Raw genomic sequence first — 24,445 nt, 5'->3', positions numbered from 1 at the left:
ATCACGGCTATAACTGACATCATGACTTACCAATGTAGTTGAGCACTGCTTTATGTATTTGGGAGCTACTTTGTTTCTTTTTCCTTTATTCAAATTTCATACTGATATTCTGATGTATTTGTTTGGTCCTCTGCAAAAAAGGAAGTGCTCTTAACTCTCTCCAGCCCCATACTTACAATCTCAACCTACTTTTATCTTCATTGTTCTTTTCACTGTTTTTTAAAAAAGGGGTGGAGTCTTGCTTGCTTGATGGCTGGGCTCAAACACATACACCAGTTTCAGTGCCACTGCTGTTTGCAGAAGCAAGAAGCAGCTTCATGTTATAAATGGATCTTATGCCATTGTGGTCTGTCAAGTTCCTAGGGAATGCTTTCAACCCTATATTCTCCTGCTGGAAAAGTAAAGGTAAGTGTACTCTCTTTCAAAAATATATATTGTCTTAGGGTTTTACTGCTGTGAACCATGATCAAGGCCAATATTTAACTGAGGCTGGCTTACAGGTTCAGAGGTTTAGTCCATTATCATCATGGCAGGAGCATGGCAGGATCTAGGCAAGCATGGTGCAGGAGGACTTGAAAGTTCTACATCTTCTGAAGGTTGCTAGTAGAAGACTGGCTTCCCGGCAGCTAGGATGAGGTTCTTAAAACCCAGACCCACAGTACTACACCTATTCCAAAAGGCCACACCTATTGCAATGGGGCCACACCCTCTAATAGTGCCACTCCCTGGGTCGAACATATACAAACCATCACAAATATTCATTCAAAATATTCTTTGAGGAGGTGAAAATATTCTAGAGTATCTTCCTATTCATATACATATGTATATAATAATACATAATATAACTATATACTGCTGTAAAGGACTAGCAAGGATCATGCGTTGGCACCTTTATTGTATGTATGTATGTATGTATGTATGTATGTATATATGTATGTAAGAAAAATTCTTTTGTGTGTGGTGTATGCATATGTGTGTGAGCTATGCTGATCTGTTGTATGTATGTGTGCATATGTGTGGTAGAGAGCTAGAGACTGACTTTGAGTACTCTATCATTCTCCCCTATTTTTTGAGACAGTGTCACTCATTGATTCTGGAGGTTGCTCATTGACTACACTGGCTGCCCTAGGCCCTGGCCTGTCTCTGCCTTCTGCTCCAGCACTCTAATTCCAGATGCTCACTGTCACAGCTGGCTTTATGTGTGTGCATAAGAACCAAAGAGCCAGCATTTCATTCACAGAGCTATCTCCTCAGCCTTTGTAATTACATTTTCAATAAACATTTTAATACCATTTTAATTTCACTGCAAAACTGAGTGGCAGGCACAAAGGGTTTCCATGTCTTACCTTCACTCCCAGATGAATAGCCTGTTTCATTATTAAATGTCGGCCACCAGAATGGTAGATGCATTAGACTCAATCAACCTACATTAACTCACTATTATCACCAGCATTCATCTTTTATATTAGAGTTTGTTTCTTGATGTTACATGTTCCATGAGCCTAGAAAAATCTAAAATGGCACACATCAGCACTTCCTAACATGGCAGCTCTCTTGGCCTAAGTATCCTTTGTCCCTTATAAATTTCTCTATTCTTTCACATAATGAGTTTCAAAAAGGTCTTGGGATTTGTCATAATTTAAAGCTGGATATTTCAACATTTGTCATACAGTTTAAATACTTCATATTCTACTTACTGATAGTTGCTAACTGCTGTATTTGTAACAATGATTTCCAACTACATCCCACATGTGGTATCATCCTGAGGTACAAATGAGGAGGAACATGCTATAGCTGCTTCAGAATGCCCTTCCCTGCCTGAGCATGCCTCAGTATGCTACACTGCGTGAAGGAGAATCCACAATGCAGGGCATCTGTCTTAGTGGTGCTGTGAAGAATCTTTTCACAATAAGAGAAGTTCTTTGTGGTGCACAGTCTGTGTTCAAACCAGAAAAGGCTCTAAGAGATGTTACTGCATGTATACTCTGAGATGGAACACTCAGAATGTGAGAAACATTTCTGACACTCATGGTCTAAAATTTGGTAACAGAGTAAGACTCAGATCCTACCATCAGAATCTTCTTATTTTTATCTCATACCCAAAGAGAAAAGTGATTGTCGATCACAGAATGACAAGACTATACCATTGCCACTATGTCAGGCACAAGAAATCCCAAACAAGAAGTGTATTAGTGTCTGGTATTAGCAGAGTTAAGTCACAAACATTTTATTTGTTAGCTGAGGCAATATCCAGGAAAGATGCATCATTATCTTCAAATGCCTTTAGGCTACCATTGACTTGTATGCAACTCAAGCTAACTTGGGAAATAGAAAAACTGATCAAGGACATTGATTTATTTATTGTAATTTATAGAAAAGATGGACAAATTGTAGAAGATGAAATGCATGAATAATCCTAGTTCACCAAGAAGCTAAGAGATGAAAGCCCAGAGACATTGTTCACTGGTTTTGCAATGAGTTTGCAATCAAACTTTTTTTCCAGATGACATGATTCCTTTCTGACTGGGGAGCTCTTTCCTTTGGCTCTAACTATGAGTCTTTCCTGTGGCTGTCCTATTGATGGAGCCTGTCACCACAGAGTATCTGGCTGGTTTCTTTACCTTTTGTAGAACACTCCATGTACTGGTCTAACGTTTCAGACAATTAATACATGTCAAAACCTTGTAATTCATAAGAGGTCAATGCCTGAGCTAAGTGAATCAATATGCAGAAGGAGTAGTGTAGAAAACACAGTGCATTCTGTTTAAGAGCATGGGGACAATGTGTGTGTCATTGCTTCACTTATATGGTATCTCACTTTTTATGTCTGATTGTGTCTACGAACTGGGTGATAAATTCTTAGTCACTGAGTTAGGCTGACCACACAGATGCACGTGTTAAAACAACAAAAAAGCAAACACAAATTTCTATGTCTGAGAATTTTTGTCTTTGGACATTAATCCCCATGTCTCCCCACTAGTTTTAAGTTTTGAACATCACTTTTGGCTACAGGGTTGGTGATGGTGACTTTATATGTTTCCTATTGTAATGTACACTGTGTTGGGATGGGATTTTTAGATGTTAGGTTTAATATGTCTGAAGGAGTATTCCAAGAATCAAAGTATGCATTTCAAAATGCTGGGGTTTAGAGCATGTGCCCTGGCAGCTCTGGCCTGCTCCACACCTTGTTTTATGCTTTGTGTTACATCGTAAAGAAGTGAGACTCAACCACTTTCTTGCAGTCAAGAGAAACAACACTGTGCTAAATGGTGCAGTTCTAGAAAAGCATTCGTATGCCTGGAAGCACACTGCATATGCAGAGGTCCACTGTTTCATTTGTTTTGGGCAGGGGCTAGGTCTACAACAATCCTTGACTTTAGAACAGTTATTTGTCTGACATTCAGGAAAAGTTTGATGTAGTGAAGTTAGACTAAGTCTATCTTGAAGAGAACAGTGTGGAAAAAAAATAACTCCCCTTTTTGCAGTTTGAATGAGGTTTGTCCCCTCTGAAAATCATGCTGAATTTTAATTGTTATTGTGGTGTAGATGTGACTTGGTCATTAGGAAGATGAATGGTGTTCTTGGGATTATGGTAAATCCTGCTGTGTGAGGGAGTCCTCATTTTCATGGGACTGAGTTAGTGACACAGAGTGAGATTAAAAGATGTGACACCTCTCATGTCTTTTCCACAGAAACATGTTTGCCTTTTGTGTTAGTGCCCAGGGTGCTAGCTAGATGTGACTCCTTAGAGTTAAACTTCAAACTACAGAACATATTTAGACAAATAAACCTCTATCTTTTACAATTTTCAACTCTTAGTTATCTTGTTACAGAGCCAAAAATGTACTAAAACATCCAGCCCCCACCAATGAAGAGATGGAAAAAAGGCAGCTACATATGCTTTTTGAAATCAGATGAGGGAGGTCTGTGCTGTTATCATGAGCTTAGCATCGGCTGGGTGGGCAGGGGCGCGATAAATCTCTTTTCAGCTACTTTCCTGACTCCTTCCTTGTGGATGGAACCCTCAATGATTCATACCTATAGCTCCATGTCAACTGGCCATATGCTTGGGACAGTAGCCCCCAATAGCCTAATATCACTTTTATGAAAATATCTGGTATTATTCTAATCCTAATGGTCCTGGCATTAATAGTTTCTTTGCCTGTGGCTGACCCAGAACCAGACAATAAGTGTATGCAAGCAGGTTCTGTTATTATAGTAATTATCTAACCTTGCTTATTCTAAAAGAAATTCTGTTTGAAGATATTAAAGCAGAAAGATTAAAAGAAAGAAAGAAAGACAGGAAGAAGAAAAGAAAGGAAGAAAGAAAGAAAGACAGGGAGGAAGGAAGGAAGGAAGGAAGAAAGAAAGAAAGAAAGAAAGAAAGAAAGAAAGAAAGAAAGAAAGAAAGAAAGATCACAGCTAATTCCACAGTGGGAGAGACTTCAAGAAGGAAGCAGGGAACAATCACCATTGCTTGGGAGGTAAATGGGATTGCTTATTTGCTAAACTGAAGTGTTTGACAAAATTAAAACTGCGTTCCTGGAAAATTGGGTTTTAAGTACTCACAGGTAGTTCCTCATTAACATATAACATAATGAAGGAATTCAGGCAAAATGTAATTTTCTCATTTGGAAAGCAATCTGTTTAAAATACCTTAATTATACCTCCCGACTTCATTTTAAACCTGCTAGTAGACTTGATTCTTTTCCTTGAAGTGAGGAGAGGCTTGGCCCTTGGTAAAGACCTTGATCTTGTTAGCCCCTCCATGGGCACAAGAGCTACTCTGTGCCTTCTTTGCTTTTGGCACTTCATTTATTTTCATATTGTTGTGCTCTCTTCTAGATGGCTTTAAAGTTTGCTACATGGCACTGCAGAGCTGCTATATGCTATCTCTGAGCTGGAGGGTCCATCGGTGCTACCCTGCCACTCCCTGACCTAATGGAAACCCACTGACACCTGTGCCAGCAGTACATCCACCCCTATCTACTTAGCTCCAATGTGTATATCTGCACAGGGGAAGTCATAGGTAAGTCGAAGTTGTTAGGTGTTTCTGGAGGAAATATGACTTCTGGCTATAGGTTCTCCAGAAAACACATGGATGGCTAAGGATGGGCAAACATTTTGGTTTGAGGGGATAACTAGCGACATTGGTTTTATTAGCCTGGATCTATTAATGACAAAGACTATTAACCTTTTATGTTTCCTGATATACAGTGGAAAACACAAGAAAATAATAAACAGATAGAAACTGTTACCTTTCTGTGCTACTGTTACCTCGGCTCCCTGACTCCTATGCTACACACCACATCACAGTACTGTCTAAAGAGTTTGCTCACTTTATTAAAAGATAAATTCTGAAATGTGTGTCACTGGAAGTAACTGGTTACCAATTATTCTGCACAAGCAGGAGGAAGGAATGAGGGGATAGCAATTTGTCAGTTTTCCTTCCGTTAATGCTCACTTCTTTCTTTCTCTCCCCACCCCCGTGTGTGCACATCCACACATAAACATACGCATGTTCCTTCCTCATTGAACCAATGCCCTCATGCATGCTGCTCTCCATCTCCCTTTGCCCTCCTTCTTACCCCATTTCCTATCTCACTCCATGCTTGATGACCCAAGCTCAAACAGTAGGAGATGTGTCTCAACAGATCTAAGCATTTCTTAATGACTCCTATCATTCTCTTAGTGATCGGTACTCACATTCCTTTCTTACCTCTTTCATAATATCTTAAGCAGGGAAAGAGGTCCCAGTGCTCATAATTCATTGCTCTGAGGATGTTTTCTGATTTTCCCCTTGCTAAAAAAAAAATCCCTGTAGTCATCCTGTAGACCCTCTTTTGTCTTTTATTATACAGCAAAACCAACAACAAATCTTTGGCCTTGGAAATAGATTCTGAGTCTAGTCTCTATTTAGACTTTAGCCCAAGCACTCAGGCATCATTCTTCATTCTCTTTTTTGTATGTCTAGAACCAGAGCAATATGGTTAGAGTGTGGCACACCACACCCATCCCCTGGTCACTGACAATAAAGGTGGTTCTCAGAGTGCCAGCTGTCACTGGACTGGCATCACTAGCATCCTGTCATTTCTCTGCACCTACACATTGTTTGTCTTCAACTACACTGGCCCCTGAATTCTGTCATCATTCTGGGCATTCTCGGGATCCTGTCTCCCATATCTACCTCATGTTTTCATCATATGTTGTCTTCTAAACAGTGTGTTTAAAGATCAGTCGTCCTCCCACTCTCCAGCACTCCCCACTCCTCTGCAGTTGACCTGTCCCGATTATTTTGGTTCTCAGTCTACTTCCTCTCCTTGTGTTCAGTTATTTCTCTAACCTTAGCACCCAGAACTGTGCAGGACAAACAATGGGTAAGTAAATGTTTGTTTGAGCCAGTGGATATTATTTTACTGCCAATGAGAACAATCACTAATAAGTTAGTCTCAAAAACTTCTTTTCATCTTCAGCGATGTACAGATTACTCATTGGGAACACTTAGCTAGGCTCCTCAAGACTGTGTGACTGATGCCAAGGCAGAGACACCAGTCTTTCTCAATGGGCGCCAAGCAATTGCTTTTCTCCAGGACTTTATATATGGAGTGGAACATAAGACACAGTCAGATTGTCTTCAAGATCTTCTTCCCTGCAAAAAACCAACAGTGACTTATCTTTCTTTTCTCTTCTTTCTTCCTTCCTGTTCCCTCCCTCTCTCCTTTTCTACCATCATCACCATCATCATCATCATCATCATCATCATCATTTTAATTATCTTCTATTTTCATTCCTTTTAACTATGTTTCTCTTTCTGTATCAGCCTGTCTACTTCAAGCCCTGGTTCCAAGATAACACACTCAAGACATATCAGCTACCAGGCCTCTGAAGCCAGTGACACAAAGGAGCAAGGTGGAAGCATCTTGTCTTTGTACCTGGAGGTGGATAGATGAGGAGAGAAGATGCCACTGCTGAGCTGGCTTTCTGTCTTGCATTTCTAGGGCTATTGTGACACAAGGTAGCTCCCAATCAGATACCTCAAGCATTTCTCTGACCAGCTTTATACTTTCCCTTCACTTTTGCTCAGGGGTCTCTATGTGGAATCCTGCCTGGCTCCAAGCAGCTCATGCTTAACACATGCAGAAAGGAGACCTGAAAGACAGAAGGCAAGAGGTGCTTTTCTCCACAGTTCCAGAATGACAGCTGCTATGGCTTATCTATGGTGTAAGGAGGAGATGGAGTCCAAGGTGCCCTTTCCTTGCTTTCTACTATGAGTCTCTCTCTTTTGACTTCTGAATTTCTAATCTTTTATAAGAGTTTCCACATGGATGATATTTCCACAATGTAAAATTTAGGATTTATCTGACTAATATTCTTGCAAAATTCAGGCACAGAAAGTGGGGAAAATTGTATTTTCCAGTGACAGACACACGTAGCTATCAGATCAAGAGTGCAGTGGACTGAGCTTAGCCTGTGTGATGATTGGTGGGAGAAATGGAGAGACGACATAGGCATGTGTTGTTGCAATGTACTTGGAAGCAATAAAGAATGGGGGCTCTCAGAGACTGAACCACCAACCAAAGAGCATAGACCATCTGGATCTAGACCTCCCCATACATATGTAACAGATGTGCAACTTGGTCTTCATGTGGGTCTTCCAACAACTGGGGGCTATCTTTAAAGCTTGCCTGCCTGTGGAATCTGTCCCCCTAACTCAGCTGTGAGAAGAATCACCTAGCCCTGCAGAGACTTGATGTGCAGAGGTTGAGGGATGTGCAGGGGTTCTCCATTCTCTCTGAGAAGGGGAGGAGGGAAAGGAATGCGGAAGCCGACCAGGAGGGAGGACAGTGATCAGAATGTAAAGTGAAAAAAAATGAAGATCTCATAAAATACAATCAATGTGGTGTCTGTACATCATGTCTCTTGGCATATATACAACCTGTTATAAAATCAAACACAACATCTCTAAACACGGTGGAATATAATTTATGGCACAGTTTCTTTTTCCTATATTATTTTTCATTTAAAAAATTTCAATTATCACAAATTGATCCTGAAATGAAAGTAAAATGTATATTGTAAATGCCCCTGTTATAAGAATAAATGTGATTTTTATCTTTGAGGATTAGTTTAAAACATGTAATACTATTAATTTTGAAGAACATCAAAGAAAAACTTGCAAAACTTTTTATGCATCAAGTTCTCAAAATAAGAATGGCCCAGAACTGGTTGGTTGGATCCCCTTAACAATTCCTCTTTAGTTTTCATCTTTATTTCATAGAGTACAGTTTCTTCTCTTCTCCACTCTTCTTCTGTTTATTTGTTTGGCACTGTAACTCAGGTGTTGAACTTATATCTACCATACAAAATCCCAGCTTCTCAAGTGCTAGGATTACAGGTGTTTACATCTGTACCTAGCTGATCCCCCCCAAACAAAAAATAGTCTTTTCTATGTATCAACTTCTCTCATTTCTTTAATTTGAAGGTGCCAACTGCTAGAATGCAGAAGTTGACATCCATACTTTAAAAAGCTCACAGTGACCAATGGGTATACAGGCAGCAAAAACCAGGGTTCTCTGTGGGAACAGGTTGGGTTTGGGAACAATTAGAAAAAGAAAGGTCATTGTAATTGATACTGCCCATGTCTTCCTACTGAAGATTTTTGAAAATTATGGACAGAGAATCATGGGAACCGTCAATGGGAGAAAGCTTGAAACATCTAATAGAGAAACCTCAATTTCTTCTACTCTGAAACATGAGATTTAGAGTCCATGTCGCTCAAAGCCTCTGGGGCTTGGACATTTTATATGATCAATTATCAATTGTTCTCAATGTTCAAGCATCACCTTTCTTTTATCCCTCTATCCATCTCTCCAACCCTTCTTTCTCTCATTCTTTCTCTCACCACTAAAGACATTTCCTGACCACCTATGCATCACATGCCAAAATGGAACTTGATTTCTGTATCCCAAGAGGGAACAAGTTCTGCTATTTTGCTTTCATCAGCTCATATATCTAAGGCAATGCGTTGAAGACACCAGCAGGCAAGTCCAGAATAATACATGCAGAAAACATGATGGTGTTTTTGATAAAATGGAAAGAACAGTGAAAGATTCACGGAGATCTTTGGCTGGAAAAGAAGATGGTGAATCTCAAATGAGGCCTAGACCTTACGCAGAAAGGCAGGTGAGTTGGAAAGTAAAGGTAGATGAAGTTAAAGAAGGTTCCAAGAAATCTCACATTGTAACCTTCAAATAAGTGAATTAAACTCTCTAAGATGGAGTTGCAGAGGATCCACTTTAGAAAGTGCAGATGCTTAAGACTGATGCTCTGTGCACACAATGTGTTTTGAAGAATATATTCTCTGTCTCTCTCTCTCCATTCTCCCTCTTCTACCTCTCTCTCTCTGCCTCTCTCTCTGTCTCTGTCTCTTTCTCTCTCTCCTGTCCCCATCTGTGTGTGTGTGTGTGTGTGTGTGTGTGTGTGTGTGTGTGTGTAAAACAACATTTAAAAATGTGGCTGGAAATGGGCCATACCTATTAAGGCAGAACATAGAAAAAAACTTATGACCAGCAATTACATTTTGCAATGTATGCCCCCAGGAAAAGCAGCTGCATTGCTTCTGGATTGTAATAGCTCTAAATTGGGAACTGTCAGGGTGTCTGTCAAGTACACCATAAAGAACATATTACTATGTAACAAAGAGAATTAGTGAATTCTCCCCATAAAGCAGAGAACATGCAACTCATAAATCTGGAATAATAGAAGAAAGATAATAATGGCTACATTCTATAAAGCCATTTAGAGATACTTTGAAAACAGGTAGAAGAGATCAATGTTAAAAGCAGATGCTGGCAAGGTTGTGGAGAAAGAGAAACACTCCTTCATTGCTGGTGGATTGCAAGCTGGTACAACCACTCTGGAAATCAGTTTGGCGGTTCCTCTGGAAATTGGACATAGTTCTACCAGAGGACACAGCTATACAACTCCTGGGCATATACACAGAAGAAGCTCCAACATGTAATAAGGACACATGCTCCACTATGTTCATAGCAGCCTTATTTATAATAGCCAGAAACTGGAAACAACCCAGATGTCCCTCAACAGAGGAATGGGTACAGAAAATGTGGTACATCTACACAATGGAGTACTACTCAGCTATTAAAAACAATGAATTTATGAAATTCTTGGGGAAATAGATGGACCTGGGGAATATCATTCTGAGTGAGGTGACCCAATCACAAAAGATCACACATGGTATGCGTTCTCTGATAAGTGGATATTAGCCTACAAGATCAGAATACTCAAAGTATAATCCATAAACCACAAGAAACTCAAGAGGAAGGAAGACCAAAGTGTAGATACTTTGTTCCTTCTTAAAAGGGGGAACAAAGTACCCATGGAATGATTTTTAGAGACAAACTATGGAGCAGAGACTGAAGGACAACCCAGAGACTGCTCCACCTGGGAATCCTTCCCATATTCAATCATTAAATCCAGACACTATTGTGGATATCAGCAAGTGCTTGCTGACAGGAATGTGATATAGCTGTCTCTGGAGAGGCTCTGACAGTACCCAACTAATACAGAAGTAGAGGCTCACAGCAATCCATTGGATTGAGTACAGAGTTCCCAATGAAGGAGCTAGAGAAAGGACCCAAGGAGCTGAAGGGTTTGCAGCCCCTTAGCACGAACAGCAATATGAACTAAATAGTACCTTCAGAGCTCCCAGGGACTAAAACTCCAACCAAAGAGTACACATGGGGTGACTCAAGGCTCCAGCAGCATGTGTATAGCAGAGGATGGCCAAGTTGATCATCAATGGGAGGAGAGGACCTTGGCCCTGTGAAGGTTCTGTGCCCCAGTGTAGGGGAATGCCAGGGCCAGGATGTGGGAGAGGGTGGGGTGGTGAGCAGGGGGAGGGGGGAGGGAACAGGGGATTGTTTTAGTTTTTTTTTTAATTTCATTTTTTTCTTATTTTATTTTATTTTATTTTTATTTTTTCTTTTTGGAAGAGAACCTGGGAAAGGAGATATTGTAAATAAAGAAAACATCTAATAAAAAAAAGAAGAAAAAGTCACTACTAAAGAAAGATGAAAACAGCTGCATCTGCCAATTCCTGTGCAGTTAAGCAACATTCAATTTCCCCTCACAGCAATTACTGGACATCTCTGTCTCAACCCACTGGACTTGAAAGCAGTTGAGCATGCTGCTTCCCAACAGAATAGAGCAACACTAAGACCGAAGTCTGACAAAATAGGTGGTGATTTACAATACACACAAATGGGGGCCCTACTAATGTGTCCAACAATTTGGTATTTCATATCAGAGCCTGGTATCTTGCCTGTCAGGTGACAGACACCCTCACTAATTTCATGGAATAGGAATCAGAGCGAGGACAACCAGATGAGTCTCCTATTACCCATCCACTCAGGCATCACATATAAGACCCGTTTCTCCTTAGGCCACAAGTACCAGGCTTCATAGAACATCGTCTCTAGAGCTTATACTGCTGATGACTAGAGAAGGAGCTCATTAGACCTAAAGGTAAACATAAGGCTTTCTAAATGCAAAAGAGTAAGGTGGTGCCTTTGCTTTCTTTATATACTGAGATTCTTCTGGGCTAAATTCCAGGACAGATTTCATTACTGGTTGAGCTTCTTTGGGAAATGAGTGTCCTCTTAGCAGTTGTAATCTGGCTCCCTGAGACCCAAAGTTGGATGTTAGCATATGGTGATCCTGGCACCTGGGACAGGCTGCCCCTGCCTTACAGCATTTCACAATCTGTGGCTCACAGGATGCCACTTACACTTCATGTGATTAGAACATACTAGTGGACATACCTCCAAGTCAGTTTCTCTACCACACCAGGAGAGAAAAACAGGATACAGAATAAAGAATTGTAATGGGAAGGCAGAAGAAAACCATTTTCTCTTAAGACACACTGTCCAATCAAAAATTGGTTCTGATGAGTCATATAGCTTACTGGAAATGACACAAATTTTGTGGATGGATGTAAATGTCCTGCCTTTTACAGTCCAAGGTAACCTTACCAGTCAGGTCTTTAAAGTAATTCACTAGTGAAAGAAAGTGCTTGAGAAATCAAATAATCATTGTTCTCACTGAGTGACTGCAGACCAAAATTTAGCTTCAGTGATAAGAAAATGGAGGTAATCAGAAAGAGTATCTTCTATGCTGCTCAGCTACTAAGACCATCAGTGTATTCTTCTGTCCTCACCTAAGCAAAGTGCCCATTCCATTGCTCCCACCTAAGCTCAGCTTCTCTGGACAGTAGAATAGGAACAGTCTGTCCCCCATACTGTGTGCGTGCCTGTGTGTGTGTATGTGTGTGTGTGTGTGTGTATGTATGTATGTGTGTTGTATGTGAGCATGCGTGTGTATGTGTATATGTATGTGTATATATATGCACATATGTAATTGTATGTATGTGTGAATGTATGTATTACATGTGTATGTATAGTGCATATTTATGTGTGTATGTATATATATGTACATGTGCATGCTATAGCACATACATAGAGGTCAGAAGACAACTTGTGGGAGTTGGTTCTCTTCTTCTACCATGTGAGTTCTGGAGATCAAACACAGGCTGTCAAGGGTAAATGAAATATCTCACTGACATTTGGAATTATAGATCAGATGGTAGCATTTTTGACGTTTTATTATTTTGTGATTTATATCATAACAACTCACCTTTGTCATGTACAAACAGCCCTAGACAATATGGAAGCAAATGGGAGTTGCTATGCTCCCATAAAATCTCACTTATAAAAAGAGGGTTGGCTCAGTTTGGTCCCAGGCTGAACTTTCTCAAATCCTGTACTAACTCTTCTTTCTCTTGTCTAGTCAAAGATACCTCCCAATAAGTCCACTTATCTACGTGAGCACCTGGGTTTCTTGTACAAGAACAGTCTCCCCAGTATATAAGATGGCATTATCTTTCAGGCCTTCAAAGCACCTTGACCTTGCTCTCTGCCTCAGGAATTTTCCCATGTCCTTGTGCAATACTTCGTGACTTTCCAAAAAGGAAACTGAGTTTGATTTCTTGTTGCATCCCAAATTCCCCATGTCACTCTGGTCAGGGACTTGAACCTGAGACTCCACTGAGGTTGTCCTAACAAGTTGGCGGTGACCTTGGTGTCATTAAAACCAGTTGTCAATATTGGATCTTTGTCTTTCTTGGAACTGTGAGCAACACTGATGTAGTGTATTTCATTCACCCTTGAAATCTTTTTTCACCTGACTTCCGATGACACACACTTATGGTTGTTACCTTGCTGGTGGCTCCTTCAGCTTCTTTTATTTCTGACTCTTATGTTATGTTGAAGCATTCACAACTCTGAGGTCGGTGATCTTCTCTCTAGGGTCACTTCCCAGCTGATTTTTCATCCATCTTCATTAAGTCTCATGATGATTTTAAATGCTATTAAGTATCTAACATGTTCAAGAAGTTTACCTGTCCCATTTGTTGCTCAACCCTAGGCCTACATAATGAACCTCCCACTCAGCACCTCCACATGGAGTTTTCATGATCTCAAAGTGAACATGATCAAAACTTAATCTCCGGCATATACCCCAAGCTCAAAATTTACAGTTTAGATTAAACTTTCCTATGCCGGGAAGGGTTTCTTCTAGCTTTCTCGTCATTCAAGACAAAATTCTAACAACATCTTTGATTTCTTTATCCTTTATGTAACACAGTTCCTAAGTATCTGTTGGTGGATCTTGCTTTAAATTATGGAGATTCAGACTCCCTTTGGTTTCCTCTGAATTTTCTCCTTTGCTTCAGTAAGTGGCAGTTCACTTACTTAGAGTATTGCAGAAGCTTCTACTTGACTTGCTTTTCCATATCGCTCCCTCCCCTAACCCCACTCATTACTGAAGAAACACTAAGTCGGATCACATCTGCCCTCAGTTCAGAATTCCCTAATGGCTTCGAATTCACTCACAATAAAAGTAGAGCCCTTCCATGCTATCTATGGCTTACTGTCTTGCTGTCTCTGTCGCTGACACGTGTACCCTGTGTTGTTTCTAGACATACCAAATTCTATCTTGCTGGAGAACTTTTGTACTTTTCTGTTTGTCTTTCTGGAATACTCTATGTCCAAACATATACCTGGGTTATTTCTTCAGCTGCTTCAAATCTTTGCTGAAGCATAACAAACTCACAAATATTATAGGGATTAACAACCTTGGAATCCACTAAGGGCAAACCTCTCCTCCATGGTTGATTTTGGACCTCAACCCACATTTGGTCACTTCCTAGCTGATCTTTCATTGAGCTTCATTAAGTTTCATGATGGTTTTAAATGTTATTAATTATCTAATGTCTGGCAACACTAGAAAGAGAAGCCCTTTCTAAGGATTTAAGGTACTCTATGAGAAGGCAGCAGGAGGTGCCTGGCCTTCCTTGAGGTCATTAAGACAAAGCAGCTTGTCGTAATTAAAACTAGGAAGAACCTAGTTCTAATAGAACCCAAGTTCTATCTTTCAGCTTAAGTGGAAGTCTGATATTCTAGGTGACCTAAAACATTACAAACTATGCTCTCCTCCTCTTTAGGGTTAACCCATCTGGGTCTGCCACTTGCATGGTCAGGAGTTCACACCCTAAGAAGAGGAGAAGATTGCCACCCTGATGAGGTAAAGAACTCTTTTTTTGCCACAGACCTCCACACTGTCCTTGCATCATGGCCTTTTCTGCTTTTCTGACACCCAATCCAGAAAATATATGACTCTTATTTTATTTCTCTCTTAAAAAGAATCTTCTGTTTTATATATATGGGTGTCTACATATATGTCTATATATCACTTATGAGCCTTGTCTCTGAAGAGTCCAAACAGAGTGTTGGATATCCTGGAACTAGAGTTACAGAAGGTTGTGAACCACCACACAGGTGTTGGGATTTGAACCTAGGTCCTCTGCAAGAGCTTCAAGTGCTCTTATCTACGGAGGTGTCTTTCCAGTTCCATCTTTTCCCTTCTTTCTGTTTCTTTTTCTTCTAGGTATTGGCCAAATAAACAAACAAACAAACCCACAAACACACACAAAAAACCATAAGCATGCTTTCTCAGGCACTCTGGGCTTTTTACTGTTTCCCTGAATTCACGATCTTACCAAGCCCTCTATGGGGGTGGGGGGTACTTTTTGACTCCACTGCAAATGGCCTATCTCTCTCTTCCTTTCCATCTTTCTCCTTCAGTGTTTACAGCTTCTCTACAATGGTAGGTTCCTCTTTCCACACCTCCTCCTGAGTCTGTTTTTAAATTGTTTCTTATTAAGGAGCTTGAGAACCTAAAAAGGAACCTCCCCCCGTTTCCTAGGTAATAGAGATGTCTGGTGTGACCAGCCTACATATTGTCCACTTTCCAACACATCCAACTTCAACTTGACCTTTTTCTGACTGAGGTTTCCTCTTTCTTCATGTTTGATTTTCTTGATTGTCTCTCCCTCACTAGAATTGTTCCATATGGCAAAGTCGTTGTTTTGTTTACTGTCTTATCCTTAGCAACCAAAACAGAGCTTGTGCAGAGCTTAATACAATTGTTGACTATGTTAATGGGTGAGTGATCCTGACATCTTTATTTTATGGACCAAACCTTACATAAATTGTCAAGGGGCTGCCAGGCTCATATCCATGTGTCAGGAGAGTATGGCTGAGATCTCAGATCTAGACTCCTTAAGTGTTTTCTTCCCTTTCCTGTGTCCCTTCCTGTGTCCCTAATTTTGGGACTTATTCATATGGATTTCCTCCCCTGCTTATTTATTTCCCACAGTAAGCAAAAAATGGCCTCTATGCTGGAGAAATATTTCATTTACAATGCTCTTGTTTTCTCCAGCAACACAACAGCCCACTCTTGTCTCCTCAGCAATAGTTGAACTGCTTGTTTCACATTTATTTAATTAATGGGTTGAATTTTGGGAGGTGACCTTGAATACAGAGCAATATGTAGATTTGCCCTAATTACATCCTACACTGTCCCCCTTGATCTTTAATTTTCCTTACATGGTCAGAGGTGGAGACAAGAGGCATCCTAATGATTTTCCATCATGTTATTCTATCCCTCCCTCCCCTCTCCTGCTCCTTACCCCGACCCCTTCACAGCACGTGGAGATACCTTATTGAGAATGCAATCTGAGTGGAGATACAAATAAGTCATTATTATGAGAAGTGTCATGCAGGGACTCCATACTTCTTAGGTATCCCAAAGACTCTTGGAAATGTTTGTACACTGGAGAGTATACACATGTGCTTAAGAATGCAGATTTGGCTCTTGTAAGTAAGCTGATGGGCTGTCCCCATTGTGCTCAGAGGTCAAGCCCTGAGATTCTATTCACTGCAATGTTTATCTTCCTTAATACGAATCTAGACTGAAAAGCTGCCAATAGAAATCCCCAAATCACATCCAGCTCATCGCTGTAATTGTTTGTCTAACATGGTATATGTAAACAACTGCTGTCTATATTGAACATCCTATCTGGATTCTCTAGCTTCTTTTGACCCAGAGGTCAGACAAGGCTAGAGTGCAAGGCACAGATCTGCAGGATGCAAATCTCCTGGGAAATAGGCAGACATGCAAATACTCAGAGTTTATTCCAGACTTGCTGGTTGGGTCTGTGTGCCCAGTCTTTTAATAACCCTCTCTAGTGACTCTGGCCACAATCAAGTTTTGTACCTACTTGTTCCCAACAATCTGGAGACGTGGAGGAGCTGCTTCACTGACTAGAATGGCCCATGGAGGTGGTCAGAGGGACTAACGTCCTCTCTAATCTTCTCTGCCTTATTTCTGTGCAGTATAGCTATTAACACACCTAAGGTACTGCCTGCAGAGATTTAAGCCTACAACCTGTGTGTAGCCTTTGATGTCTCTGAGAGAGTGATTGTCCTTGTAGTTGAGGATGTTACAGGAATTAACTGAGATATGAACAGGTATTCTGAGCACCAAAGATATTCTGAATGGTAGGGAAACCCAAAGAAAGCCAGACCAAAACTTGGAGAACTAACAGCTCTTCCAAACAACTAGAAAAAGCTATAGGGCAAGAGTGTGTGTAGAGATGATGCTGAAGGAGAACAATGAGGTGTGACAGCTGTGCTTGCGCAGCCTTCAAGTCTAAGGTCCACAGGAGAATAGAAGAGGTTAAAGCCAAGAAGACAATAATGATGGATCGTGGGAATGTGACTCCAAATGAGACCAGTGACTGGCATTGGTGGGGTTTTTGAGGAAGATGTAGTCATGGTGCGATGTTTAAAAAAAATATAGTGTGTTCATTAAAGTTATCTTGTCTAGGTTTTTATATTCCTTTTCCTTTCCCTCAGATGATGAATCCACATATATCATATTTATCCACATTTATCATGCATTTTGTTTACTCTCTTCAACCTTTGTTTTCATTTACTTAGTGTATGCCCCAATCTTTCAGTAGATTGTACAAAGGAGTCAATGGAGTTAAAGTGAAGATCCTAAAGAACCAAGACATTCACCATCTGTCCTGAAGCTCTGCAGAGTGGCCTGGCATCTCAGGGAGGTAAGATAAGGTCCTGGAGTGCCAAGTGATAGCGAATAGCGTGGCCACTGGCCTTTTGGAAAGCAGGGATGTGTAGAGAATGGCATGACTTACATTCCTATTTCTCAGACATTAAACCCCTAGAGGGAAGCTGATTGTTCGGGAACAGGAAGGCTGGCAAATCAGGCTATGTCAGGAGGATATGACTGTTTTTTAACTGTAAGAGACACTGTTTTTAGTCCAACCACAGAGGGAAGTTACAAGACAGTTTCCTTTGTATATCTGTCCTTTCTTAAGAATTACATTTAAAATTCAGTTTCACCCACACATAGTGGCACACAACTTGAGCTCCAGTACATCTAAGGCTGAGACAGGATGACTGCAAGTCTGAGGTCAGCCTGGACTGTGCATACAATTCAAGGTTTGAAGTCAGGCTGGCACATACAGTATAACCCTGTCTCAAAAACAAATAAACAAATAAGAAAAGTACTAAGTTCAGCAAGTTTGGAATTATTTCTATCCTAGTGTTTCAAGTGCACAGGTTTCTTCAGAGATTGACCTGCCCTGGCTGACGTATTAAGAGACAAATTCCTCCTTCTCCTTTTACCTTTTCAGGCCTCCTGCTTTATTCTTCTGGACACGACTTTATCTGACCTAAGGCATGTCTTGCTGGGAGTTAGCTGGCAATTTTTTCTAGCATACCAGAAGAAACAGACATGCTCATCACCAAAGCCCGAATACTGGAATTGTGTCTGGCACAGGAAAGACTCCCACCCTGCAGATACATATGGAATAATGGCATGAGCTGTTGTCTACTTGTAAACAAAGTCTTCTGCTAGAATTCAATGTTCAGGGGACACCGGGTTCCACTGTGCATCCGACATCATGACCATTAAGTCTCAAACTCTGAATCAAATAGCTGAGGAGCCTATTTAACATATCACAGTGGACCTAGCCACCAGGTTCTCCCAACATCCCTCAGTCCCTGCCTGTTACGGGGAATGGATGTCAGGCCCTTCCCCCAGAGGCTTTTCCATAGGTAAGCTAAGCATCTTGGTTATCTGCTCCTTTTTACCTTTTACTCTCTCTCTTAGCTCCTACACTTAGTTCCTCTCTTTCCCCTCTCCTCACGTTGCTCAGGCTCATGTCCACTCTGGATTCACCCAGATAGCTCTGCCTCTGGGCTACGCTCTTCCTTTTTATCTACAGTAAACTTTCTCTTCCACAATACCTAGGAGCAGTCAAGCCCTTTCCTTTTCCTTTCTTTCATTTTTTTTTCCATTCAATGACACATCCTTTTCTTCAGGGCTAGTGTGTCCCAAAACACCTAAGTTTATATATACAGTGTGATAAACTGAGAAAATGTTAACAGCCAGAAATATGAAATATATGCTTTTGAAGGACAATGCATTTGAAAATTTGTATCTCTGCCTGTGCACTTTCACTAGGTTTGGGTGATTCTATAGATAGTTGTACCCAGATAACGCATCAAGTAACTGAAAGAACAACTGTAGATACCATAATGACAGGAACCATGATGGGCCTAGAAATTAAAATCTAAGGAAAATTGGTGTGTGGGAACCACAGAGAGGACAAAATTCAACATTGAGAAAAATATAACTTCACAAAAGCTTAAAGAAACAGAAGATATACAGATTGATGTGCAACATAGTACGTCTATATTCAATCTCAATAAAGACCTACCTGCAAGTAACATTTATTGGACATCTTAATTAGAAACATATTGATATTTATGAAATATCAAGATCAGTTATTTCATAAAGAGGAATATGGGTGTTTTGGGGGAGAGAAATTTTTATGACATCATACAAATGCTTGGCATTTGTTTACTTCCAGTCATCTATGCAGTTAAACAACCTAGTAAGTTAATAACAGGATTCTGAAACAGGGAGGAAGAGAAGGCAAGTATAATGCCAACAGGGCAGAGTTCTCCACACTGTATTCTCTCCAAGTGTAAATTATACTTTGTTGTTACATAGAGAAAACAGATTAGGATTTAACATACATGGAAAATGTAGCTTCCAACACCCCAGAGTATTATGTCTGGTTGGCATTTCATTCATTCTGTTGTAAGAACCAAAGCTGGTATTACAGAAATGGTCAGAAATAAACCCCTGCCAAAAGCCACTAACAGATGACAGGGCAAGCTAACAGATTCAGTTATAAATCATACAGTTGTCACGACACCAAAATCCAGACAATTATAGACCACAGGCACTGACAACTCACCCTCATCAGGAGTGACCATGTAGTTTTGATCTTAATATGCATGCTCTGTGAGGGCACACAATGGTTTGCAGACCCATAAGTATGCCTAGATTCATGCTTTTAATTCTTGAAGGAAATGGAAAGTTCTGTAAAACAAAGTATGAACATGGATGGACGTGGGAGCCCTTCTTTACAGTGTGTTCATTTCAATCCCTTCCAAATGCTCATTCTAGAACAGTAGACCCTCTAGACCCCCTTTGGGGTCACATATCAGGTACCCTACATATCAGATATTTACATTACAATTCAGAAGAGTAGGAAAATTATAGTTATGAGGTAGCAACAAAGTAATTGTATGGTTGGGGTTCACTACAGCTTGAGGAACTGTATTAAAGGGTCACAGCATTAGGGAGGTTGAGAACCACTACTTTAAAGGAAATATCACACTCAAGAATTTACAGCTTCTTTTCTGCTAAATTGTCGCTATATTCTGGCTCATTCTGTGTACATCTGGAATGTCCACTTTTTAAGTAGAATAGTAATTAATTACTATGGGAAAACCCATTTTAAAATCACCTTTCTAGTCTACAGCTGAATATTTATTTACTATTAAAAATTTAATTTAAAATTATTTTTTATTTCATATACTAACTAAATAACTACTATATGACTGCTAGTAATCTATGATGTGTGCAGGGGAAATAGTTACACTGTTAATGTTGAGTACTCTCAAGACAGAATTAGAAATGAAAATGGAGTTGGAAATGGTGCCAACACCAAAGTGAGAACGCTCAGCAGGTGAAATGAAATGTGGTTTTACCTACATTTTGCTATGCAAAGGAATTTTACCTAATTCCCTATGCCTAATGAAAACAGTCTCGGTTATTGAACATAGATGATATTATTGAAAGCTGTCTTAAATACATGAATACTTATCAACTAAATTATTTTCAGATGGCAGTTTAACTCAATCTAAATGTTAAACAAATTGAAAATCTTTCACATGTATTAAACAATACCACCAGAGATCAGATGAAGATGACAGCATCGGGGTCCCCATCTACCATACCTTGGCCACTTCCTCTTGAAAAGCCACAAGATTTAAGTGGGAGATGTTCACCAGGTCTGGTCCATATACCACAGTTATCATGCGCTGTTCCAAGTGTCCAATGTTCCCAACATCCAGAAGTTCACGTAACTTGGGGTCCTGAATAAGAAATGTCAAAAGAGTAGAATATAAGGAAAGATTCTAACGTGGTAGCATAGCTTTAAATGAACTAGAACTAGAACTGCCTTTTTCAGTGTAAATTTGTATGAGTGGAAGTCTTCCATTCTACAGTGACTGGAGAGCTCAGAGCTATGGGGATTGAAGGGTGGAAATTTCCCAGGTCAAGACCTGTGATTTTCAGTGACATGCTCTTTCTACCATCCTGCCATCCTGCAACACATGTTTATGTGTCAGAATTCTTCTTCTATTACTTCCAATCATCTAATGAGCTATACATTGAAATAAGAGATCTTATTTTTCTCCTCCATTCATAGACATGTTAAAATAAACAAACAAACAGATGACATTCTTATGGAATAAAAATGCTCATTCCTGCTACAGTCTAAACAATTAAATTGCCCCTAAAAGCATATGTGTTGCTACTATTGGTAAATGGTGCAAAAGTTAGGGAGTAGAATGGAGTCTTATTGGAGTCTTCTGATCACTGAGGGCATCCCTGAGAAGGTGATATTAAGCCCTATACCTCTCTGCTTCCTCTCCTTTAGCTCTTCCAGGTCATGGGTTTTGCTATGTGTCTGCTTTTGTGAGATGTGCTGTTCACCCACTAGATATGGACAAGAGCAGTCATAGACTGGAACCCTAACACATGAGCTGAGCTGAGCCCATTGTCACTATAAGCTGATTGGTTCCAGGATTTGTAACTATCTCAGAAAATTACCTGGGGCAGAAATATGGCCAAGCTTCTTGCTGTGACCCTCCACAGTGAGAACAGATATAAAAAGACAGGGTGCTAGCATGAGCTTTGCATATGACAGTTTAAGTCCCTCACTAAGTATGTTCTGGGACTTGGACATAGGGGATGCCTGCTATATTTTCTGAGCAAACTACATTCTTTGGGAACACTACAAGTAACAATTCCTTGGAGATGTAGTTTTTTGGTTTTTGCTGTGTTTTTTTTTTTTTTCTGGGAAAGGGAAGTTTCCAGACTCATAGAACTCAAAATAAAACTGAAAATAGGGCTTAGTCAACTTGGCTGAATTTATTTCCTTCCCACAGGACAGGCCCTGTAGGACTTTTCAGTCCATGCAGAAAATTAGCATCAAATCAATCACTTAGCAAATTTGTTGCCAGCTTCTGAGCAAGGACCAGGGTTGCATTTCTATTTATTTAGTGAAACGCCAGGCCAACAGGGCCAGATTACTGAGCTGCTTATTCTTGCCTTCTTCTGTGGATTTTTATAAATGAATTAAAAATAAAAAAATATAAACAAGCAAAACTTTTCCAGCTAAGTCACTCACTCAGTTTCTTTAACTTTCCCTTCACTTAATAAAACTTTCTCTTGTGTGGCTGCAGGAAGAGATGCACTTTCACGAAAGCTATGGATGGTGAGATCAACCTTGCCCTGTAGAGCTGAGGATTCAATTCCACTAATAAGGCAAGAGCTTATGAAGCCAAGTGAAGCCTCCTGGAAAGATGAGCAGTTTCCCTCAAAGCATCACTTCTATAATCCATAAAAGGAGAGTTATAGACTCAAACAATGTGGGAGATTTCAGCATTGTAGAATCAACAGAAGATGAAAAGGGAATCAGCAAGCATGTGCTGTATCATTGAAACAGGGGAACTAGAGGCATGTAGAGGCTTCCAAAGGGGTGCCTAAATGATGTTCACAGGATTTCTAGGATTCTATCTGCTGTAACAATATTACTGCAAGATACAGTCATCAAGAATGAACCATAGTATACTTGAATGTTTTACTACTAATGGCAGATGACATACACACATTAAAAGTCCCTTGGCCTTTATGTAATTAGAGTTGGTATCTGGGCTTAGGTTGATAAAGCAGGCAAATGGATGAAAGAGAATTGACAATGGAACCTGGGTATTGGTGAGTATATGGGAACTGTTCTTTCTAATATAAATTTTTAAATGATTTTTGAACATAAACTAGGAGAAAAACTGGATTGGAGACCTATTTTCCTAATAGAAATGCTAATAGTTTAAAAGCATATAGTTCAGAATACAAAATGAGAAATGAATTAAAATATCTAACAAGAAAGTTGATTTCTAATGTCCATTTTTTTTTATTTTAGAGTGTAATATTTTAAGCTTTATTTTAATTTCTCTTATACCATTGCTGCTTTTAATCTTGTCATACTAATACTATAACGTCTCAAGTGTGGATCATTTTTCAGCATAGGCACTTCTGAGGTGTATGCTGATAAAGAGATGGATCTCTTCTAGCACCACAGGCTGTCTCCAGTGGCCTCAGACCACCAGATTGTACAAAGAAATAACCCAGGAACACCACCTACACCAGCTTCACAGATGAGAACCTCAAAGACGCAAAGAATTCAGTGAGCATAGAGGTCTACACTTTTGGAAAAGGAGTGGTCTTATTCTAAAAACAAACATGCAGAATCAAAATTGTAACAAGGACAAAGCCCTGTAATAGTTGGTCTGCGAATTACTTTGTGCCCTAAGGTTTTCCTCCCAAGCAACTTTTTATGAGTCTCAAAATTCTTGAAAGGTTCTCAGGGGACTCACTGCCCAGTTTCTGAAGCACTTCAAGATGCCAATACATGGACTATAGCTGCTTTTGAGAACAAACTATCCCTAAAGTCTGCAAAGACTCTAGCATTTCCAAGAGTCTTAAACAATATAACAGAGGGAAAACTAAGAGCTGAGGTGAGCCTGGAATCTCGCATCATTCAGCTTCAGGGCTTACTTTCCAAGAGAATATTCTTTCTGTGTCTCTACAATTGGAGCTAATCAGAGCGACTATGAACCCTGGCAGTTTTCATTCAACTCCTGGGTTATCTCTCTTCCCATAAGAGTTAGGAAGCAGAAGTGGTCTGGATAAGTGAGTCCACTTTCTCTCAATCATCAGGACTCATGGTTAAATTAGTCCGTGCTTACTCAAAGAACGGAGAGTTTTGCATTGGGTGAGATCAGGTAGTTACTACCATTCCTTGGTAACTGGTCCCTAAGCAAAGTAAAAACTGTTTTACACCAAAGAAAGGTGAGCTCAAGTATGCCCCGATTAAGTAATTATATAATTCAGAATATCAGGGACAAATAAAAATTTACACATAAGTTTGTTTTGTTTATTTTGCTTTTATGAATACTAAATGCTGGTGCTGGAGAGATGGTTCTGGATTAACAGCAGAGGACCTGGGTTCAATTTCCAGCATCCCCATGGCAGCTTACAACTGTCTGTAACTCCAGTTCCAGGGGATCTGACACCCTCACACAGGCATACATGCAGGCAAAACACCAATGCATTTAAAATAAAAATAAATCAATCATTAAAAATAATAAATGCCAGTGTAGAGCTTTACTAGTAAATCTGACTTTTAAGGAAAAGTTATTTTATCTGTATGCTAGGCTTTCAGAAAAAGAAACTGTTTTGTCTGATGCAGAGAAAACTACTGTTCTCAGTTGTTTTTTTATCATCATGAAATATGTGT

General features: G+C 40.0%; 1 protein-coding gene across 4 annotated transcripts in view; it reads right to left on the bottom strand.

Moving 5' to 3' along the window:
- Positions 1-24,445, bottom strand: part of Plcb1 (phospholipase C beta 1) — a 680,822-nt gene that overhangs the window by 228,552 nt on the left and 427,825 nt on the right. For 3 of the 4 annotated variants that reach the window (XM_031372013.1, XM_031372014.1, XM_031372015.1), the window contains exon 4: positions 20,820-20,957. In XM_031372013.1, coding sequence (XP_031227873.1) covers positions 20,820-20,957 — 138 coding nt within the window. Of the gene's footprint in view, positions 1-6,932; positions 7,008-20,819; positions 20,958-24,445 lie in introns of those variants that run through there. The other variant, XM_031372016.1, reaches the window with a different exon arrangement.

Source organism: Mastomys coucha, unplaced genomic scaffold (genome assembly GCF_008632895.1).
Source record: "Mastomys coucha isolate ucsf_1 unplaced genomic scaffold, UCSF_Mcou_1 pScaffold15, whole genome shotgun sequence".
NCBI classification, from domain to species: domain Eukaryota; kingdom Metazoa; phylum Chordata; class Mammalia; order Rodentia; family Muridae; genus Mastomys; species Mastomys coucha.
This window is presented reverse-complemented; position numbering and strand designations above follow the sequence as displayed.